Source organism: Salvelinus alpinus, chromosome 1, assembly GCF_045679555.1.
Source record: "Salvelinus alpinus chromosome 1, SLU_Salpinus.1, whole genome shotgun sequence".
In the NCBI taxonomy this organism is placed as follows: Eukaryota; Metazoa; Chordata; class Actinopteri; order Salmoniformes; family Salmonidae; genus Salvelinus; species Salvelinus alpinus.
Window position 1 is genome coordinate 15159781 of NC_092086.1, and position 23294 is coordinate 15183074.

The 23294-nt window shown below is 48.6% G+C and overlaps 1 protein-coding gene across 2 annotated transcripts in view; it reads left to right on the top strand.

Annotated features, from left to right (window-relative positions):
• Positions 1-1227: 1227 nt before the first annotated feature.
• The window catches only part of csnk1da (casein kinase 1, delta a), a 74306-nt gene continuing 52239 nt past the window's right edge, over positions 1228-23294 (top strand). For both annotated transcript variants that reach the window (XM_071392227.1, XM_071392235.1), the window contains exon 1: positions 1228-1769. In XM_071392227.1, the coding sequence (XP_071248328.1) occupies positions 1694-1769 (76 nt within the window). In that variant the 5' untranslated portion in view covers positions 1228-1693. The remainder of the gene's footprint in view (positions 1770-23294) is intronic.

Below are 23294 nucleotides of genomic sequence, written 5' to 3' on the forward strand. Positions count from 1 at the left end.
AATGTTACTTGTCAAATGCTTAATAAACAACAGGTGTAGACTAACAGTGGAATATTTCCTTTCGGGTCCTTCCCAACAATGCAGAGAGACAAATCGAGAATTAATAACACAAGGAATGAATACACAATGAGTAATGATAACTTGGCTATATACACGGGGTACCAGTACCAAGCCGTAGATATGTACATATAGGTAGGGATAAAGTGAGTAGGAAAGAGGATAGATAGTAAACAGTAGCAGCAGCGTATGTGATGAGCCAAAAGAGTTGTTGTTAAAAGGGTCAACGCATATATTTTTTTGAATTGTTTTTTTTCATTTAACTAGGCAAGTCAGTTAAGAACAAATTCTTATTTACAATGACAGCCTACCCCGGCCAAACCCAGACAACGCTGGGCCAAATGATTTTTTTTTTTTAAATGCACACGTAACCTAAGTGATAGTGGGTGTGGGTTCACGTTGAGACCAATTTGTGTTTCCTTTGTAACATTTTTTTGTGTGTTTCTTATTTTGTAACACTTCTCTTGAACCAGGAAATGTTGCTGTGTGGAACAGGCTGACAGGATGTTGTTATTCAAGTGATGCTGTAGTGTTTATTGCCTTTCTTGTTTTAACCAGATACACAGGCTGGGGGTTACACACAGGGTGTGCGTCCCAAATGGCACCACATTCCATATAGTACATTACTTTTGACCTAAAGTAGTGCACTATTTAGACTATGATAGGGTTCCATTAGGGTTACACACACAGGGAATCCGGTTTCACCTGGTTTTACAGGCCATCTCTCCGTTTCCTTGTCATCCCATGCCTAAAGACACACCTAGACTCCCTGATTGATCAACATGTCCTTTTTAATGTTTACAAAGAGGTGAGATTGAGATTATTTGTTTTAAATTATATATTTGTCTTATTTCTTATGTAGGCCTACTATTACACAATGTCGATTAATTAATTAAATAAAAAATAATTGTAGATTGATGTGTGTCTCAACATACTGTGCAATCATTTCATCTCAACATTAAAGCTTGTTGAAGAGGTTATTAAAAGCAACAAACACACTGTGAACATGACAGTTAGATAATAATGATGCTAGCTTTTACATGTCATGCTGGACAAAGGAAATTGATTCAACCCTGGCTTTGTTGTTATTGTGTCAAGGCAAGCCCTTCCCAGCCCCCCTCCCCCATGCCAGATATTTGCCACAGCCAGCCGTTGCTAAGGGAAGTGACGACACCGACGTACAACAGATTGCTGAACAGCGAGAAGTCGCATATTGGCTACATGGAAAAAGCCAGACGCAGACAGTGGTGAAAGAACATAGCAAAATACAAGGGCAACGTTTTCAAAATCCATCTTCATCTTCGGAAAAGCAAGTCGGGATGATATCGAAAATAGCAAGAGCATAAACTACACACGTTAACCTTCAAAACAAACCCAGTATTATGATTTTATGACGTTAGGATTGTTTTAAAACGAGAGGTGAAAGATAGCTTGTTGGATTGTAGCTAGGGACAGTGTTACTATATCCGGATAGATAGAGAGACTACGGGAAGCAGAAAGAAGAGAGAGAAAAATAAACCGTTTCTGGAAATAATTTTGTCTTTAAAAAAATATTTTGACTAAAACTTTCTTGGGCTTTTGCCTGAAACATTTTTTGTGGATTTTGAGCTAGCTTGCTAGCTATAAATTGTCAATCATGGAATTGAGAGTGGGAAACCGATACAGACTGGGCAGAAAAATTGGAAGTGGTTCGTTTGGAGATATTTATTTGGGTAAGTGTCTATATAAAACAGTTAATAGTATTTATTTTCTCATCTGTTATTTTAGCTTTTTTATAGCAAGCTTACATGGCATTTGCTAGCTGGCTAACACGTCAACGGTTGACTCGATCAAACGTCAGCTGTTCAGTTTTTGTTTTAGCCAGCTGATTCTAGCTAACGTTAGAACAAATTGTCCCGTTTGAATGTAACTATCACTTCAATGCGCAGATATATTTGTCAGAGTATATCTGTGAGATACTACACACGTCAATTGTTCTTGTTGGTGATATAACCACCTTCCTTGGGTGATCATAACCACTAGCTAAGCCAGCTGGAAAGGTTTTGAGTCCAATGTTGTCGACCTTTTGTCAAGCTACAGACATGCGTTTGGTTGTGCAGAAGTCAACCAGGAAGCGGTCTGTCTGTAACAATAAGCTAAGTACCAAAGCTGAATATAGTGTCTCTAAATTTCCAACTCACGATCTGCCAGATGCAATTGCTGACTTGACATATTGTATTGACTGATCTCTCAACACGTTCACCACCGGTATTATAATATAACTGTGTCTAATGCAATAAAATTTGATTTGATTCAGGTCAGTCCCTGTTGATAACGTTAACGCGATGGAACTGCATGGAACACTATTTTCACTGGAGTGTTGTTGTACTAGCTATCTACTCCAATCCCTACTGACTGTAGTCGCAACTAGTGGTCAGATTGGACATGTTATGACATGTTCTGGTGGTTTGTATGTAGTGAATGGATGAAAGTGCTGCTGCTCATCCCTTTCGACTCTCAGCTGAGATCAAACTGGCCTCAGATCCAGGTGGATAGGGGTTCATGCATTTTATTTGATAATGTCTTACCAACTTGTTAGGCATTACAAACTGTCTGTGGCTTAACCTAGATAACATGATGGATGGTATTTTGTCTGTTTGTCATTGATTATTTTCCTTCATTCAGCTTCAGCTGATTCATTGGGGGTGAGATAGAGCAAGGTCATGTTTGTGACACAGAAACTGATGCAGGTGTGTGTGTGTGTGTGTGTGTGTGTGTGTGTGTGTGTGTGTGTGTGTGTCCAACTTCCATCAGGGTAGGTTGTGATGAGGGCTCATACCCTCACTTACCTCATATTGTTTTACTTGTAAACAACAACTGGGCTAGACCTAGTTGGATCACTTGTTACTCTGGTTTTAACAACACCACAAACCAAACTAGATTAAAAAGGACAACATTATTGTTCAATAATAAACATTTTCTCTTGCAAAGTGTTTTGTTACGGTGTGCACTACTGAATACGCCTCCTAGCCACGTCTTATTGCTCTGAAAGGACTGGATAATTAGCTATATTAATGACTTCACCACCTTGCACACTGACAGGCTTCAGGGCCTATCCAATTCTTTCTGCCCCAGGCTACATGGCTAATGTGTAGGAGGCTAGGGGGCCGATTTGGGAATAGCCAGCAGTGTAGGAGGCTAGGGGTCAGCCAGCAGTGTAGGAGGCTAGGGGTCAGCCAGCAGTGTAGGAGGCTAGGGGTAGAGCCAGCAGTGTAGGAGGCTAGGGGTAGAGCCCAGCAGTGTAGGAGGCTAGGGCTCAGCCAGCAGTGTAGGAGGCTAGGGGTAGAGCCAGCAGTGTAGGAGGCTAGGGGTAGAGCCAGCAGTGTAGGAGGCTAGGGGTCAGCCAGCAGTGTAGGAGGCTAGGGGTCAGCCAGCAGTGTAGGAGGCTAGGGGTAGAGCCAGCAGTGTAGGAGGCTAGGGGTAGAGCCAGCAGTGTAGGAGGCTAGGGGTAGAGCCAGCAGTGTAGGAGGCTAGGGGTCAGCCAGCAGTGTAGGAGGCTAGGGGTAGAGCCAGCAGTGTAGGAGGCTAGGGGTAGAGCCAGCAGTGTAGGAGGCTAGGGGTAGAGCCAGCAGTGTAGGAGGCTAGGGGTAGAGCCAGCAGTGTAGGAGGCTAGGGGTAGAGCCAGCAGTGTAGGAGGCTAGGGGTAGAGCCAGCAGTGTAGGAGGCTAGGGGTAGAGCCAGCAGTGTAGGAGGCTAGGGGTAGAGCCAGCAGTGTAGGAGGCTAGGGGTAGAGCCAGCAGTGTAGGAGGCTAGGGGTAGAGCCAGCAGTGTAGGAGGCTAGGGGTAGAGCCAGCAGTGTAGGAGGCTAGGGGTAGAGCCAGCAGTGTAGGAGGCTAGGGGTAGAGCCAGCAGTGTAGAAGGCTAGGGGTAGAGCCAGCAGTGTAGAAGGCTAGGGGTAGAGCCAGCAGTGTAGGAGGCTAGGGGTAGAGCCATCAGTGTAGGAGGCTAGGGGTAGAGCCAGCAGTGTAGGAGGCTAGGGGTAGAGCCAGCAGTGTAGGAGGCTAGGGGTAGAGCCAGCAGTGTAGGAGGCTAGGGGTCAATTTCGAAATCTGTCTGTAGTTTGTCATGATTGACAGCCGACCTTGCCCCCTATTGTTCTGGAACCAGTGTTGGAGGATCAGGGGTTCTATTGTCCCGGAACCAGTGTTGGAGGAGCAGGGGTTCTATTGTCCCGGAACCAGTGTTGGAGGAGCAGGGGCTCTATTGTCCCGGAACCAGTGTTGAAGGAGCAGGGGTTCTATTGTCCCGGAACCAGTGTTGGAGGAGCAGGGGTTCTATTGTCCCAGAACCAGTGTTGGAGGAGCAGGGGCTCTATTGTCCCAGAACCAGTGTTGGAGGAGCAGGGGTTCTGTTGTCCCGGAACCAGTGTTGGAGGAGCAGGGGCTCTATTGTCCCGGAACCAGTGTTGGAGGAGCAGGGGCTCTATTGTCCCGGAACCAGTGTTGGAGGAGCAGGGGTTCTATTGTCCCGGAACCAGTGTTGGAGGAGCAGGGGTTCTATTGTCCCGGAACCAGTGTTGGAGGAGCAGGGGCTCTATTGTCCCAGAACCAGTGTTGGAGGAGCAGGGGTTCTATTGTCCCGGAACCAGTGTTGGAGGAGCAGGGGCTCTATTGTCCCAGAACCAGTGTTGGAGGAGCAGGGGCTCTATTGTTCTGGAACCAGTGTTGGAGGAGCAGGGGCTCTATTGTCCCAGAACCAGTGTTGGAGGAGCAGGGGCTCTATTGTCCTGGTGTTGTCCTAGACTAGTGTATGCTGGTGGTCTTTGTCTGGTGTGGTCCTCTCAGTCTCTGGTGGGGTGTTGGGCTGGGTGTGAATATATACAGACCACCACTGTCTTTGAGACAAACTAGACTTGCTGTGGTTTGAGTTGTCTACTAATGGTTTCCCTCTGTGTTCAGGTTGGAGTCTGAACAGTGTCTGGTCTCCCGAGTGGCGCGGTGGTCTAAGACACTGCATCGTGGTACTAGTTGTGCCACTAGAGATTCTGGGTTTGAGTCCAGGCTTTGTCTCAGTCGGCCGCAACCGGGAGACCCATGGGGCGGCGCACAATTGGCCTTGCGTCGTCCGGGTTTGGGGAGGGTTTGGCCGGCAGGGATGTCCTTGTCCCATCGCGCACTAGCAACTCCTGTGGCTGGCTGGTTGGAGTGCACGCTGACACGTGCCAGGTGTACGTGTTTCCTCCGACACATTGGTGCGGCTGGCTTCCGGGTTAAGTGGGCCTTGTGTCAAGAAGCAGTGCGGCTTGGTTGGGTTGTGTTTCCGAGGACGCACGGCTCTCGACCTTTGCCTCTCCCGAGTCCCTGCGGGAGTTGCAGCGATGGGACAAGACTATAACTACCAATTGGATACAACGAAATTGGGGGAAAAGGGGGGTAAAAAAAAAAACAGTGGCTGTCCTCTGTTCAGGTTTGGGGTTGTGTTCGTTAGGGCACAAAGCAAGCATTTGTTATTGGACAGCTACAGATAGAACCTCCTAGTTTCGCCTAATTTTCTAACGCTCCGTCCTTCGTGCCAACTGAACAAGACCCAGGTTGTGTTGTTCTGCTGGAGACGGACTGTCGTCTCCAGTGTGTCTGTCAGGACTGCTGGTGTCTTGTGTAGGTCACCACCATTACCTAGTTAGATAGTACGGCCGTAATGTGCTCTGTTGCAGAGCGACACAGAACAATGTTAACACTGGGGTGTTGGTGTCAGTGACTGAGTCCTGACACAAGGTGCTTCCCAAATCCACATTTCACACTATTCCCTATATTGTCCACTACTTTTGACCATAGCTCTATGGGCCCTGTTCAAAAGTACTGCTCTATATAGGGAATATAGTTAAATATGGGACGTGGCCTGTCTCACATTGATGAGAGGAAGCCACTCTAGACTATAGAGAAACACCCCTGGTCTTTAATAAGGGCGTAGGCAGCCTGGCAGCTCACACACACAGAAGTGATGTACAACCTGTGGCGACGTGAGCGATCTCTTTATTGCATGTTTGTACAGTACAGCCCTGTTGGTAGATTAGCTGCTCTCACAGCAACAGCTGTACCTGTGGAGAAGCCAGCCTACATGCTGCTTACAATGTGTTGCTGTCAGGTGTGTTTTCTTGGTAGAGGTCTGAATTTCACTCCCTCTTGTGTAGCGTTGTAAAATTCTAGTAATTTCCCCCAAATTGCCTTATTCCATCATCAGCTTCCAGGAATCTTCCAACTAGATTCAGAACGCTTGACCTGAGCTCTGACGTTCTCAGCCTCTGACGTTCTCAGCCTTCACCTGAGCTCTGACGTTCTCAGCCTTCACCTGAGATCTGACGTTCTCAGCCTTCACCTGAGTTCTGACGCTCTCAGCCTTCACCTGAGCTCTGACGTTCTCAGCCTTCACCTGAGCTCTGACGCTCTCAGCCTTCACCTGAGCTCTGACGTTCTCAGCCTTCACCTGAGCTCTGACGTTCTCAGCCTTCACCTGAGCTCTGACGCTCTCAGCCTTCACCTGAGCTCTGACGCTCTCAGCCTTCACCTGAGCTCTGACGCTCTCAGCCTTCACCTGAGCTCTGACGCTCTCAGCCTTCACCTGAGCTCTGACGCTCTCAGCCTTCACCTGAGCTCTGACGCTCTCAGCCTTCACCTGAGCTCTGACGCTCTCAGCCTTCACCTGAGCTCTGACGCTCTCAGCCTTCACCTGAGCTCTGACGCTCTCAGCCTTCACCTGAGCTCTGACGCTCTCAGCCTTCACCTGAGCTCTGACGCTCTCAGCCTTCACCTGAGCTCTGACGCTCTCAGCCTTCACCTGAGCTCTGACGCTCTCAGCCTTCACCTGAGCTCTGACGCTCTCAGCCTTCACCTGAGCTCTGACGCTCTCAGCCTTCACCTGAGCTCTGACGCTCTAAATTCTGAACTTGAAAGAAATCAAATAGTTTACTCTTCCTTAACTAGTTGACCCTTTAGTTGGGGTCAGAATGGAAGACCTGGCCCTTACCTAATTCACACACAACATTCCTTTTCCCTGTGCAAACTGTGTGTGTGTCTCTTTGTGTCTTGCATGTTGTAACAGACCACTCCACCAAAGCCTCTGTTGTGAGATGTATGTGATGTAATGATGTAGCAGGGTGCGTCCCAAATGGGCCCCCTATTCCCTATGTAGTGCACCTCTATTGACTAGGGCCTACATAGGGAATAGGGTGCCATTTGTGGACACAGAGAAGGGCAGAACAGAGATGTCCTTGGAGCCAGAGAGTTATTGTTACAGCCAGCTGCTCTTAATGCCCTGTTCAGACACAACTACCTGCTCCATCGCCATTGGGTGAGTCCCAAATGGCCCCGTCCCAAATGGCCCCCTGTATGGTCAAAGGCAGTGCACTATTTAGGGGAAAGGGTGCCATTTGGGACTAAGCTAATAAGTATCCTATTCAATGCTTGTTTTCTCCCCTATAACCCCTGTAGCTGTTTGCTTTCATGTGTATGTAGAAGATGGATGGAAGGCCGCTCACTCTGGTTCACTTCATACAATGGTGTAATCATGTTCTGTCCCCCGTGTGTGTGTCTCTGACTCTGTGTGTCTCTGACTGTGTGTGTGTGTGTGTCTCTGACTGTGTTTGTGTGTTGAGGTAATCATGGTTTTAAACACAGCTGGAATCTCTTAAGGGTCTCGGTAGCGTGCTGTGTTCTGTTCTGTGTTCCTGGTTCTGTAAAGACCCGGTGTGTGTGTGTGTGTGTGTGTGTGTGTTGTCATGGGCAACGAGACGTGAGGATGAGGTCAGTGTTTGGCCTGCGATTGGAGAACTGGGATGTAGTTCAACAGGGTGAAACTTTCTCAACGGATGCATCCCAAAGGACACCCTATTCCCTATTTAGTGCACTACTTTTAATGGTTCTGGTCAAAAGTAGTGCACTATATAGGGAATAGGGTGCACCCAACATTGTAGCTGTGCAGAAATGTACTATACTGGTCAACCCCCCCAAAAAAATACATTTGATATTATTTTGAGTCCTCTCTGTATGTGTTGTGGGAAGCTGTCCAGGAAGTGTATTAAGACAAGCTAGAACGTATGTTCTCCGTGATGATTCCATTGGCTTACACTAGGAGGAGGCTGTATCACCCAACCAGATTGTAACTGGATTAGATGAGGGCTGGCTAAAACCAGCCAGTGAATTAGGGCCAACTAGGCTGCCTATTGACAAGCAGTTTGTAAGTTTTGGTTTGGGCTGGCTGGCCTTTTGGTATAGCCTCCCGAGTGACACAGCTGTCTAAGACACTGCATCTCATTGCAAGAGGCGTCACTGCAGTACCTGGTTCGAAGCCAGGCTGCATCACGTCCCGGCCGTGATTGGGAGTCCCATAGGGCGGCGCACAATTGGTCCAGCGTCGTCCTGGTTTGGCCGGGGTAGGTCGTCATTGTAAAATAAGAACTGGTTCTTAACTGACTTGCCTAGTTACATAAATAAAGGCATTGATCATCTATCTGTTTTAGGTTATGTAAAAAGTATTATAAAAAACGATGTATATGTACAGTGGGGAGAACAAGTATTTGATACACTGACAATTTTGCAGGTTTTCCTACTTGCAAAGCATGTAGAGGTCTGTAATTTTTATCATAGGTACACTTCAACTGTAAGAGACTGAATCTAAAACAAAAATCCTGAAAATCACATTCTATGATTTTTAAGTAATTAATTTGCATTTTATTGTGTGACATAAGTATTTGATCACCTACCAACCAGTAAGAATTCCGGCTCTCACAGACCTGTTAGTTTTTCTTTAAGAAGCCCTCCTGTTCTCCACTCATTACCTGTATTAACTGCACCTGTTTCAACTCGTTAACTGTATAAAAGACACCTGTCCACACACTCAATCAAACAGACTCCAACCTCTCCACAATGGCCAAGACCAGAAAGCTGTGTAAGGACATCAGGGATAAAATTGTAGACCTGCACAAGGCTGGGATGGGCTACAGGACAATAGGCAAGCAGCTTGGTGAGAAGGCAACAACTGTTGGCGCAATTATTAGAAAATGGAAGAAGTTCAAGATGACGGTCAATCACCCTCGGTCTGGGGCTCCATGCAAGATCTCACCTCGTGGGGCATCAATGATCATGAGGAAGGTGAGGGATCAGCCCAGAACTACACGGCAGGACCTGGTCAATGACCTGAAGAGAGCTGGTACCACAGTCTCAAAGAAAACCATTAGTAACACATTACGCCGTCATGGATTAAAATACTGCAGCGCACGCAAGGTCCCCCTGCTCAAGCCAGCGCATGTCCAGGCCCGTCTGAAGTTTGCCAATGACCATCTGGATGATCCAGAGGAGGAATGGGAGAAGGTCATGTGGTCTGATGAGACAAAAATAGAGCTTTTTGGTCTAAACTCCACTTGCCGTGTTTGGAGGAAGAAGAAGGATGAGTACAGCCCCAAGAACATCATCCCAATCGTGAAGCATGGAGGTGGAAACATCATTCTTTGGGGATGCTTTTCTGCAAAGGGGACAGGACGACTGCACCGTATTGAGGGGAGGATGGATGGGGCCATGTATCGCGAGATCTTGGCCAACAACCTCCTTCCCTCAGTAAGAGCATTGAAGATGGGTCGTGGCTGGGTCTTCCAGCATGACAACGACCCGCAACACACAGCCAGGGCAACTAAGGAGTGGCTCCGTAAGAAGCATCTCAAGGTCCCGGAGTGGCCTAGCCAGTCTCCAGACCTGAACCCAATAGAAAATCTTTGGAGGGAGCTGAAAGTCCGTATTGCCCAGCGACAGCCCCAAAACCTGAAGGATCTGGAGAAGGTCTGTATGGAGGAGTGGGCCAAAATCCCTGCTGCAGTGTGTGCAAACCTGGTCAAGAACTACAGGAAACGTATGATCTCTGTAATTGCAAACAAAGGTTTCTGTACCAAATATTAAGTTCTGCTTTTCTGATGTATCAAATACTTATGTCATGCAATAAAATGCAAATTAATTACTTAAAAATCATACAATGTGATTTTCTGGATTTTTGTTTTAGATTCCGTCTCTCACAGTTGAAGTGTACCTATGATAAAAATTACAGACCTCTACATGCTTTGTAAGTAGGAAAACCTGCAAAATCGGCAGTGTATCAAATACTTGTTCTCCCCACTGTATATCAACAAGAATAAGTGGTCTGGGTCATGAATAAGACTAGGAGTTGTTGGTTTTGTGACAGGTTACCTTGAAAATGGCCTATGTAATATTTGTCTTTGTCAGGATGCTGTCCCAGCCCTAGTGTTGGCTGTAGAGCCCAGGCTATCTGCATGTGTCAGGATGCTGTCCCAGCCCTAGTGTTGGCTGTAGAGCCCAGGCTATCTGCATGTGTCAGGATGTTGTCCCAGCCCTAGTGTTGGCTGTAGAGCCCAGTCTATCTGCATGTGTCAGGATGTTGTCCCAGCCCTAGTGTTGGCTGTAGAGCCCAGTCTATCTGCATGTGTCAGGATGTTGTCCCAGCCCTAGTGTTGGCTGTAGAGCCCAGTCTATCTGCATGTGTCAGGATGCTGTCCCAGCCCTAGTGTTGGCTGTAGAGCCCAGTCTATCTGCATGTGTCAGGATGCTGTCCCAGCCCTAGTGTTGGCTGTAGAGCCCAGTCTATCTGCATGTGTCAGGATGCTGTCCCAGCCCTAGTGTTGGCTGTAGAGCCCAGTCTATCTGCATGTGTCAGGATGCTGTCCCAGCCCTAGTGTTGGCTGTAGAGCCCAGTCTATCTGCATGTGTCAGGATGCTGTCCCAGCCCTAGTGTTGGCTGTAGAGCCCAGTCTATCTGCATGTGTCAGGATGCTGTCCCAGCCCTAGTGTTGGCTGTAGAGCCCAGTCTATCTGCATGTGTCAGGATGCTGTCCCAGCCCTAGTGTTGGCTGTAGAGCCCAGTCTATCTGCATGTGTCAGGATGCTGTCCCAGCCCTAGTGTTGGCTGTAGAGCCCAGTCTATCTGCATGTGTCAGGATGTTGTCCCAGCCCAGGCTATCTGCATGTGTCAGGATGCTGTCCCAGCCCTAGTGTTGGCTGTAGAGCCCAGTCTATCTGCATGTGTCAGGATGCTGTCCCAGCCCTAGTGTTGGCTGTAGAGCCCAGTCTATCTGCATGTGTCAGGATGCTGTCCCAGCCCTAGTGTTGGCTGTAGAGCCCAGTCTATCTGCATGTGTCAGGATGCTGTCCCAGCCCTAGTGTTGGCTGTAGAGCCCAGTCTATCTGCATGTGTCAGGATGCTGTCCCAGCCCTAGTGTTGGCTGTAGAGCCCAGTCTATCTGCATGTGTCAGGATGCTGTCCCAGCCCTAGTGTTGGCTGTAGAGCCCAGTCTATCTGCATGTGTCAGGATGCTGTCCCAGCCCTAGTGTTGGCTGTAGAGCCCAGTCTATCTGCATGTGTCAGGATGCTGTCCCAGCCCTAGTGTTGGCTGTAGAGCCCAGGCTATCTGCATGTGTCAGGATGCTGTCCCAGCCCTAGTGTTGTCTGTAGAGCCCAGTCTATCTGCATGTGTCAGGATGTTGTCCCAGCCCTAGTGTTGGCTGTAGAGCCCAGTCTATCTGCATGTGTCAGGATGTTGTCCCAGCCCAGGCTATCTGCATGTGTCAGGATGCTGTCCCAGCCCTAGTGTTGGCTGTAGAGCCCAGTCTATCTGCATGTGTCAGGATGTTGTCCCAGCCCTAGTGTTGGCTGTAGAGCCCAGTCTATCTGCATGTGTCAGGATGTTGTCCCAGCCCTAGTGTTGGCTGTAGAGCCCAGTCTATCTGCATGTGTCAGGATGTTGTCCCAGCCCTAGTGTTGGCTGTAGAGCCCAGTCTATCTGCATGTGTCAGGATGCTGTCCCAGCCCTAGTGTTGGCTGTAGAGCCCAGTCTATCTGCATGTGTCAGGATGCTGTCCCAGCCCTAGTGTTGTCTGTAGAGCCCAGGCTATCTGCATGTGTCAGGATGTTGTCCCAGCCCTAGTGTTGGCTGTAGAGCCCAGTCTATCTGCATGTGTTAGGCGTTTGGCTAGTGGCAACCAATCAACTCAGCTGGGACACCAACCAATAGAGAGCAGAGAACTCAGCTGGGACACCAACCAACCAATAGAGAGCAGAGAACTCAGCTGGGACACCAACCAACCAATAGAGAGCAGAGAACTCAGCTGGGACACCAACCAACCAATAGAGAGCAGAGAACTCAGCTGGGACACCAACCAACCAATAGAGAGCAGAGAACTCAGCTGGGACACCAACTGGGACACCAACCAACCAATAGAGAGCAGAGAACTCAGCTGGGACACCAACTGGGACACCAACCAACCAATAGAGAGCAGAGAACTCAGCTGGGACACCAACTGGGACACCAACCAACCAATAGAGAGCAGAGAACTCAGCTGGGACACCAACCAACCAATAGAGAGCAGAGAACTCAGCTGGGACACCAACCAACCAATAGAGAGCAGAGAACTCAGCTGGGACACCAACTGGGACACCAACCAACCAATAGAGAGCAGAGAACTCAGCTGGGACACCAACTGGGACACCAACCAACCAATAGAGAGCAGAGAACTCAGCTGGGACACCAACCAACCAATAGAGAGCAGAGAACTCAGCTGGGACACCAACTGGGACACCAACCAACCAATAGAGAGCAGAGAACTCAGCTGGGACACCAACTGGGACACCAACCAACCAATAGAGAGCAGAGAACTCAGCTGGGACACCAACTGGGACACCAACCAACCCATAGAGAGCAGAGAACTCAGCTGGGACACCAACTGGGACACCAACCAACCAATAGAGAGCAGAGAACTCAGCTGGGACACCAACCAACCAATAGAGAGCAGAGAACTCAGCTGGGACACCAGTGTTTACAAACTCCTGACAGAAATTCTAACAGTCATCCATCCCCCCCAGTCCCTCCACTACTAACATAATGTGTTGTTAAGAGACCTTTAAAACGATGTTGCAACATTACCTGGCATCGCTCCAACTCCTAGTCTGTAAATCTAGTGACTAAACGGTGTGCTCATCTACTTAAAGGACTTATATAAAGTAGTGCGAGCTCTTCACACCCGGGGAAGCTGACCTGTTGTGCCTCTACTCTGAGAGTTGGGAATGTGTTTGTGTGCCAGCATTGAGGCTGGTGGGTGTTTTGCTCTCGAGTTCTGGTCTCCAAGGTTTTACACCAGGTCTGGGATCTGTGTTGGTACATAGCTATACTCCAAGGTTTTACATCAGGTCTGGGATCTGTGTTGGTACATAGCTATACTCCAAGGTTTTACACCAGGTCTGGGATCTGTGTTGGTACATAGCTATGTTCCAAGGTTTTACACCAGGTCTGGGATCTGTGTTGGTACATAGCTATGTTCCAAGGTTTTACACCAGGTCTGGGATCTGTGTTGGTACATAGCTATGTTCCAAGGTTTTACATCAGGTCTGGGATCTGTGTTGGTACATAGCTATACTCCAAGGTTTTACACCAGATCTGGGATCTGTGTTGGTACATAGCTATGTTCCAAGGTTTTACACCAGGTCTGGGATCTGTGTTGGTACATAGCTATGGTCCCAAGGTTTTACATCAGGTCTGGGATCTGTGTTGGTACATAGCTATACTCCAAGGTTTTACATCAGGTCTGGGATCTGTGTTGGTACATAGCTATGTTCCAAGGTTTTACACCAGGTCTGGGATCTGTGTTGGTACATAGCTATGGTCCCAAGGTTTTACACCAGGTCTGGGATCTGTGTTGGTACATAGCTATGTTCCAAGGTTTTACACCAGGTCTGGGATCTGTGTTGGTACATAGCTATACTCCAAGGTTTTACATCAGGTCTGGGATCTGTGTTGGTACATAGCTATGGTCCAAGGTTTTACACCAGGTCTGGGATCTGTGTTGGTACATAGCTATACTCCAAGGTTTTACACCAGGTCTGGGATCTGTGTTGGTACATAGCTATACTCCAAGGTTTTACACCAGGTCTGGGATCTGTGTTGGTACATAGCTATACTCCAAGGTTTTACACCAGGTCTGGGATCTGTGTTGGTACATAGCTATGTTCCAAGGTTTTACATCAGGTCTGGGATCTGTGTTGGTACATAGCTATGTTCCAATGTTTTACACCAGGTCTGGGATCTGTGTTGGTACATAGCTATGTTCCAAGGTTTTACATCAGGTCTGGGATCTGTGTTGGTACATAGCTATACTCCAAGGTTTTACACCTGGTCTGGGATCTGTGTTGGTACATAGCTATGTTCCAAGGTTTTACACCAGGTCTGGGATCTGTGTTGGTACATAGCTATGGTCCCAAGGTTTTACATCAGGTCTGGGATCTGTGTTGGTACATAGCTATACTCCAAGGTTTTACATCAGGTCTGGGATCTGTGTTGGTACATAGCTATGTTCCAAGGTTTTACACCAGGTCTGGGATCTGTGTTGGTACATAGCTATGGTCCCAAGGTTTTACACCAGGTCTGGGATCTGTGTTGGTACATAGCTATGTTCCAAGGTTTTACATCAGGTCTGGGATCTGTGTTGGTACATAGCTATACTCCAAGGTTTTACACCAGGTCTGGGATCTGTGTTGGTACATAGCTATACTCCAAGGTTTTACACCAGGTCTGGGATCTGTGTTTTGCTCTGGGGCTTGGGCTGGACTGATCAATACCACATACTTGTCCCCAGCTCCCCACCTCCAAGTTCTGTGCAATTGAACAACACAGCCCTGCTCTGTGAAACCTGCCAAGAAAGAGATGAGCTTAAAGTCTCTGTTTTCCTGACCAGACCAGAGGTCTATAATCACCACCAGGTGGTTTATCTCCGCCTGACCAGACCAGAGGTCTATAATCACCACCAGGTGTTTTATCTCCTGACCAGACCAGAGGTCTATAATCACCACCAGGTGGTTTATCTCCTGACTAGACCAGAGGTCTATAATCACCACCAGGTGGTTTATCTCCGCCTGACCAGACCAGAGGTCTATAATCACCAGGTGGTTTATCTCCTCCTGACCAGACCAGAGGTCTATAATCACCACCAGGTGGTTTATCTCCTCCTGACCAGACCAGAGGTCTATAATCACCAGGTGGTTTATCTCCTCCTGACCAGACCAGAGGTCTATAATCACCACCAGGTGGTTTATCTCCTGACCAGACCAGAGGTCTATAATCACCACCAGGTGGTTTATCTCCTCCTGACCAGACCAGAGGTCTATAATCACCACCAGGTGGTTTATCTCCTCCTGACCAGACCAGAGGTCTATAATCACCACCAGGTGGTTTATCTCCTCCTGACCAGACCAGAGGTCTATAGTCACCACCAGGTGGTTTATCTCCTGACCAGGCCAGAGGTCTATAATCACCAGGTGGTTTATCTCCTCCTGACCAGACCAGAGGTCTATAATCACCACCAGGTGGTTTATCTCCTCCTGACCAGACCAGAGGTCTATAATCACCAGGTGGTTTATCTCCTCCTGTCCAGACCAGAGGTCTATAATCACCACCAGGTGGTTTATCTCCTGACCAGACCAGAGGTCTATAATCACCAGGTGGTTTATCTCCTCCTGACCAGACCAGAGGTCTATAATCACCAGGTGGTTTATCTCCTCCTGACCAGACCAGAGGTCTATAATCACCAGGTGGTTTATCTCCTCCTGACCAGAGGTCTATAATCACCACCAGGTGGTTTATCTCCTCCTGACCAGGCCAGAGGTCTGTAGTCACCAGGTGGTTTATCTCCTCCAGACCAGACCAGAGGTCTATAATCACCACCAGGTGGTTTATCTCCTGACCAGACCAGAGGTCTATAATCACCAGGTGGTTTATCTCCTCCTGACCAGACCAGAGGTCTATAATCACCAGGTGGTTTATCTCCTCCTGACCAGACCAGAGGTCTATAATCACCAGGTGGTTTATCTCCTCCTGACCAGACCAAAGGTCTATAATCACCACCAGGTGGTTTATCTCCTCCTGACCAGACCAGAGGTCTATAATCACCACCAGGTGGTTTATCTCCTCCTGACCAGACCAGAGGTCTATAATCACCACCAGGTGGTTTATCTCCTCCTGACCAGACCAGAGGTCTATAATCACCACCAGGTGGTTTATCTCCTGACCAGAACAGAGGTCTATAATCACCAGGTGGTTTATCTCCTCCTGACCAGACCAGAGGTCTATAATCACCACCAGGTGGTTTATCTCCTCCTGACCAGACCAGAGGTCTATAATCACCACCAGGTGGTTTATCTCCTCCTGACCAGACCAGAGGTCTGTAATCACCAGGTGGTTTATCTCCTGACCAGACCAGAGGTCTGTAGTACACCAGGTGGTTTATCTCCTCCTGACCAGACCAGAGGTCTATAATCACCAGGTGGTTTATCTCCTCCTGACCAGACCAGAGGTCTATAATCACCAGGTGGTTTATCTCCTCCTGACCAGACCAGAGGTCTATAATCACCAGGTGGTTTATCTCCTCCTGACCAGACCAGAGGTCTATAATCACCAGGTGGTTTATCTCCTCCTGACCAGAGGTCTATAATCACCACCAGGTGGTTTATCTCCTCCTGACCAGGCCAGAGGTCTGTAGTCACCAGGTGGTTTATCTCCTCCAGACCAGAGGTCTATAATCACCAGGTGGTTTATCTCCTCCTGACCAGACCAGGGGTCTATAATCACCAGGTGGTTTATCTCCTGACCAGACCAGAGGTCTGTAATCACCAGGTGGTTTATCTCCTCCTGACCAGGCCAGAGGTCTATAATCACCAGGTGGTTTATCTCCTCCTGACCAGAGGTCTATAATCACCACCAGGTGGTTTATCTCCTCCTGACCAGGCCAGAGGTCTGTAGTCACCAGGTGGTTTATCTCCTCCAGACCAGAGGTCTATAATCACCAGGTGGTTTATCTCCTCCTGACCAGACCAGAGGTCTATAATCACCAGGTGGTTTATCTCCTCCAGACCAGACCAGAGGTCTATAATCACCAGGTGGTTTATCTCCTCCTGACCAGACCAGAGGTCTATAATCACCACCAGGTGGTTTATCTCCTCCTGACCAGACCAGAGGTCTATAATCACCACCAGGTGGTTTATCTCCTCCTGACCAGGCCAGAGGTCTGTAGTCACCAGGTGGTTTATCTCCTCCAGACCAGAGGTCTATAATCACCAGGTGGTTTATCTCCTCCTGACCAGACCAGAGGTCTATAATCACCAGGTGGTTTATCTCCTGACCAGACCAGAGGTCTATAATCACCACTAGGTGGTTTATCTCCTCCTGACCAGACCAGAGGTCTATAATCACCACCAGGTGGTTTATCTCCTCCAGACCAGACCAGAGGTCTATAATCACCAGGTGGTTTATCTCCTCCTGACCAGACCAGAGGTCTATAATCACCACCAGGTGGTTTATCTCCTCCTGACCAGACCAGAGGTCTATAATCACCACCAGGTGGTTTATCTCCTCCTGACCAGACCAGAGGTCTATAATCACCACCAGGTGGTTTATCTCCTCCTGACCAGACCAGAGGTCTATAATCACCACCAGGTGGTTTATCTCCTCCTGACCAGACCAGAGGTCTATAGTCACCAGGTGGTTTATCTCCTCCTGACCAGACCAGAGGTCTATAATCACCAGGTGGTTTATCTCCTCCTGACCAGACCAGAGGTCTATAGTCACCAGGTGGTTTATCTCCTGACCAGACCAGAGGTCTATAATCACCAGGTGGTTTATCTCCACCCAGACCAGAGGTCTATAATCACCACCAGGTGGTTTATCTCCTCCTGACCAGACCAGAGGTCTATAGTCACCAGGTGGTTTATCTCCTCCTGACCAGACCAGAGGTCTATAATCACCAGGTGGTTTATCTCCTGACCAGACCAGAGGTCTATAATCACCACCAGGTGGTTTATCTCCTCCTGACCAGACCAGAGGTCTATAATCACCAGGTGGTTTATCTCCTCCTGACCAGACCAGAGGTCTATAATCACCAGGTGGTGTATCTCCTCCTGACCAGACCAGAGGTCTATAATCACCACCAGGTGGTTTATCTCCTCCTGACCAGACCAGAGGTCTATAATCACCAGGTGGTCTATCTCCTGACCAGACCAGAGGTCTATAATCACCAGATGGTTTATCTCCTGACCAGACCAGAGGTCTATAATCACCAGGTGGTTTATCTCCTCCTGACCAGACCAGAGGTCTATAATCACCACCAGGTGGTTTATCTCCTCCTGACCAGACCAGAGGTCTATAATCACCACCAGGTGGTTTATCTCCTCCTGACCAGACCAGAGGTCTGTAGTCACCAGGTGGTTTAGACCTCTCTCCCTATAGGTCTGTAGTCACCAGGTGGTTTAGACCTCTCTCCCTATAGGTCTGTAGTACACCAGGTGGTTTAGACCTCTCTCCCTATAGGTCTGTAGTCACCAGGTGGTTTAGACCTCTCTCCCTATAGGTCTGTAGTACACCAGGTGGTTTAGACCTCTCTCCCTATAGGTCTGTTCTCCAGACCAGACAGGAACGTGTTTCATCCTCTTTCTGTTGGTGTTGTCACGTTAGAGGGAGGACAAAGTTCATGTAAACTGAAGTATTACTTGTCTTTATGTTGTACATGTTTCAGCTGCATCTGAATACGGAATTCACTTTCATTGTATTCATATTAACCAATTGAAGAAGTTTAGCAAAGTTAACAATCTATCATGCTAATCTTTGACAATAACCTAGTTAAGTAGTTATTTTAACTTTGAGAAGTGGCCAATATTTACAAAACGTTGATGCAGTTTTATTGTGTTTGTGTACAAAGTGTTCAATGTTTGGACACGTGGTGTTTTTACTAGACTGACGTTGGAGTTCCCCTCCCTCTCCTCAATCTGATAGCATAACATGACATATAGGCTCTGATTACCACCCAGCCCTGTGGATCTCTGTTCCTTTACGCATGGATGACATGATTGCAGATAGTCTATCCAGCCAACAGCCCCTCTGCTCACCCCGACTGAGGCCCAGAACAGTGAGAGATAAGCGGGGACAGGGAAGAGACTAGGGGGGTTGGGGGATAAATAAGGGCCAGCTGCCTCCAGGCTATGAAGAGAGAGGAAAGGGAGGAAGGGAGAGAGGAGGAGAGAGGCTGTTGATCTGGCTGAAGAAAGCTCTACTTTCTACACTTGTTGAAATAAGCAGCTCAGTGTTGAGAAATAAGAGGGGTTTTGTTAGCCAGTCAATTGGTGTAACACTCCTGTCCATTTCACACAGGGAAACAAATGGCAAACTGTCATACCAGCTTCAGTTACCCTCAACACACTCCATCTCCTCCTCTGTCCTTCTCTCCCCTCTCTGTCCTTCTCTCTGTCCTTCTCTCCCCTCTCTGTCCTTCTCTCTGTTCTTCTCTCCCCTCTCTGTCCTTCTCTCTGACCTTCTCTCCCCTCTCTGTCCTTCTCTCCCCTCTCTGTCCTTCTCTCCCCTCTCTGTCCTTCTCTCCCCTCTCTGTTCTTCTCTCCCCTCTCTGTCCTTCTCACCCCTCTCTGTCCTTCTCTCTGACCTTCTCTCCCCTCTCTGTCCTTCTCTCCCCTCTCTGGCCTTCTCTCTGTCCTCTCTATCCAGCTCTCCTCTTCCCCCCTCTCCATTATATTACACACCACCACCACCAGCAGGAACCCATTATATTACACACCACCACCACCACCACAGCAGGAACCCATTATATTACACACCACCGCCACCACAGCAGGAACCCATTATATTACACACCACCGCCACCACAGCAGGAACCCATTATATTACACACCACCACCCCCACAGCAGGAACCCATTATATTACACACCACCACCACCACCACAGCAGGAACCCATTATATTACACACCACCACCACCACCACAGCAGGAACCCATTATATTACACACCACCACCACCACAGCAGGAACCCATTATATTACACACCACCACCACAGCAGGAACCCATTATATTACACACCACCACCACCACAGCAGGAACCCATTATATTACACACCACCACAGCAGGAACCCATTATATTACACACCACCGCAGCAGGAACCCATTATATTACACACCACCGCAGCTGGAACCCATTATATTACACACCACCACAGCAGGAACCCATTATATTACACACCACCACAGCAGGAACCCATTATATTACACACCACCACAGCAGGAACCCATTATATTACACACCACCACCACCACCACAGCAGGAACCCATTATATTACACACCACCACAGCAGGAATCCATTATATTACACACCACCACCCCCACAGCAGGAACCCATTATATTACACACCACCACCCCCACAGCAGGAACCCATTATATTACACACTACCACAGCAGGAACCCATTATATTACACACCACCACAGCAGGAACCCATTATATTACACACCACCGCCACCACCCCCACAGCAGGAACCCATTATATTACACACCACCACCACCACAGCAGGAACCCATTATATTACACACCACCACCACCACAGCAGGAACCCATTATATTACACACCACCACCACCACCACCACAGCAGGAACCCATTATATTACACACCACCACCACCACCACAGCAGGAACCCATTATATTACACACCACCACCACCACCACCACAGCAGGAACCCATTATATTACACACCACCACCACCACCACCCCCACAGCAGGAACCCATTATATTACCCACCACCACCACCACAGCAGGAACCCATTATATTACACACCACCACAGCAGGAACCCATTTATTTGTACTGTTAATTCTGTTAATTCCAGTTTCTAATAGCAGTAAAGCACCTCGGGGGGTTGTGGTATATAGCCGTGTCGAGCCTGAGAATAGCCCTTAGCCGTAGTATATTGGCCACATACCACACCTCCTCGGGCCTTATTGCTTCAATAGGTCAGGTTGTAGCTAGTTCCTGGTTTGATTCCTTCTGGGATGTCTGAGCATGTCTACACACACACCCCTGCAGTATGGGCAGGAGTAGGAATGGAGCGTTCCCTGCTCAATCTGTCAAGACGTATCACATTCCTGTTAAGATAACCCACAACCAGACTGGCTCCCATAAAACGGTGTCTCACGTTCACGTCATGCCTACAGAATCCCTAGCCAAGATAACCCACACCCTGACCGGCTCCCCTAAAACAGTGTCTCACGTTCACCTCATGCTTACAGAATCCCTAGCCAAGATAACCCACACCCTGACTGGCTCCCCTAAAACAGTGTCTCACGTTCACCTCATGCCTACAGAATCCCTAGCCAAGATAACCCACACCCTGACCGGCTCCCCTAAAACAGTGTCTCACGTTCACCTCATGCTTACAGAATCCCTAGCCAAGATAACCCACACCCTGACTGGCTCCCCTAAAACAGTGTCTCACGTTCACCTCATGCCTACAGAATCCCTAGCCAAGATAACCCACACCCTGACTGGCTCCCCTAAAACAGTGTCTCACGTTCACGTCATGCCTACAGAATCCCTAGCCAAGATAACCCACACCCTGACCTGCTCCCCTAAAACGGTGTCTCACGTTCACTTCATGCTTACAGAATCCCTAGCCAAGATAACCCACACCCTGACCGGCTCCCCTAAAACAGTGTCTCACGTTCACCTCATGCTTACAGAATCCCTAGCCAAGATAACCCACACCCTGACTGGCTCCCCTAAAACAGTGTCTCACGTTCACCTCATGCCTACAGAATCCCTAGCCAAGATAACCCACACCCTGACTGGCTCCCCTAAAACAGTGTCTCACATTCACTTCATGCCTACAGAATCCCTAGCCAAGATAACCCACACCCTGACTGGCTCCCCTAAAACGGTGTCTCACGTTCACTTCATGCCTACAGAATCCCTAGCCAAGATAACCCACACCCTGACTGGCTCCCCTAAAACAGTGTCTCACATTCACTTCATGCCTACAGAATCCCTAGCCAAGATAACCCACACCCTGACTGGCTCCCCTAAAACGGTGTCTCACGTTCACTTCATGCCTACAGAATCCCTAGCCAAGATAACCCACACCCTGACTGGCTCCCCTAAAACAGTGTCTCACATTCACTTCATGCCTACAGAATCCCTAGCCAAGATAACCCACACCCTGACTGGCTCCCCTAAAACGGTGTCTCACGTTCACTTCATGCCTACAGAATCCCTAGCCAAGATAACCCACACCCTGACTGGCTCCCCTAAAACAGTGTCTCACATTCACTTCATGCCTACAGAATCCCTAGCCAAGATAACCCACACCCTGACTGGCTCCCCTAAAACGGTGTCTCACGTTCACTTCATGCCTACAGAATCCCTAGCCAAGATAACCCACACCCTGACTGGCTCCCCTAAAACAGTGTCTCACGTTCACTTCATGCCTACAGAATCCCTAGCGAAGATAACCCACACCCTGACTGGCTCCCCTAAAACGGTGTCTCACGTTCACTTCATGCTTACAGAATCCCTAGCCAAGATAACCCACACCCTGACTGGCTCCCCTAAAACGGTGTCTCACGTTCACTTCATGCCTACAGAATCCCTAGCCAAGATAACCCACACCCTGACCGGCTCCCCTAAAACAGTGTCTCACGTTCACCTCATGCCTACAGAATCCCTAGCCAAGATAACCCACACCCTGAACGGCTCCCCTAAAACGGTGTCTCACGTTCACTTCATGCTTACAGAATCCCTAGCCAAGATAACCCACACCCTGACTGCCTCCCCTAAAACAGTGTCTCACGTTCACCTCATGCCTACAGAATCCCTAGCCAAGATAACCCACAACCTGACCGGCTCCCCTAAAACAGTGTCTCACATTCACCTCATGCCTACAGAATCCCTAGCCAAGATAACCCACAACCTGACCGGCTCCCCTAAAACAGTGTCTCACGTTCACCTCATGCCTACAGAATCCCTAGCCAAGATAACCCACAACCTGACCGGCTCCCCTAAAACAGTGTCTCACGTTCACCTCATGCCTACAGAATCCCTAGCCAAGATAACCCACACCCTGACCGGCTCCCCTAAAACAGTGTCTCACATTCACTTCATGCCTACAGAATCCCTAGCCAAGATAACCCACACCCTGTCTGTTTTGTGTTTATAGAGAGAGAGCGTCTAACCTCGAAGCCTTTCTTCTTTATGAGTTGGAGCTGAAGGAGAGGTGTTCTTGTTCTGTTGCATGTTTCTGTGTTTCACAAGCGTGGTTGGCCACAGGGCAGGCCTGTTTGTGTAGACAGAGTGAGATCTGTCTAGTTTACTTTCAGGCCTTGTGTT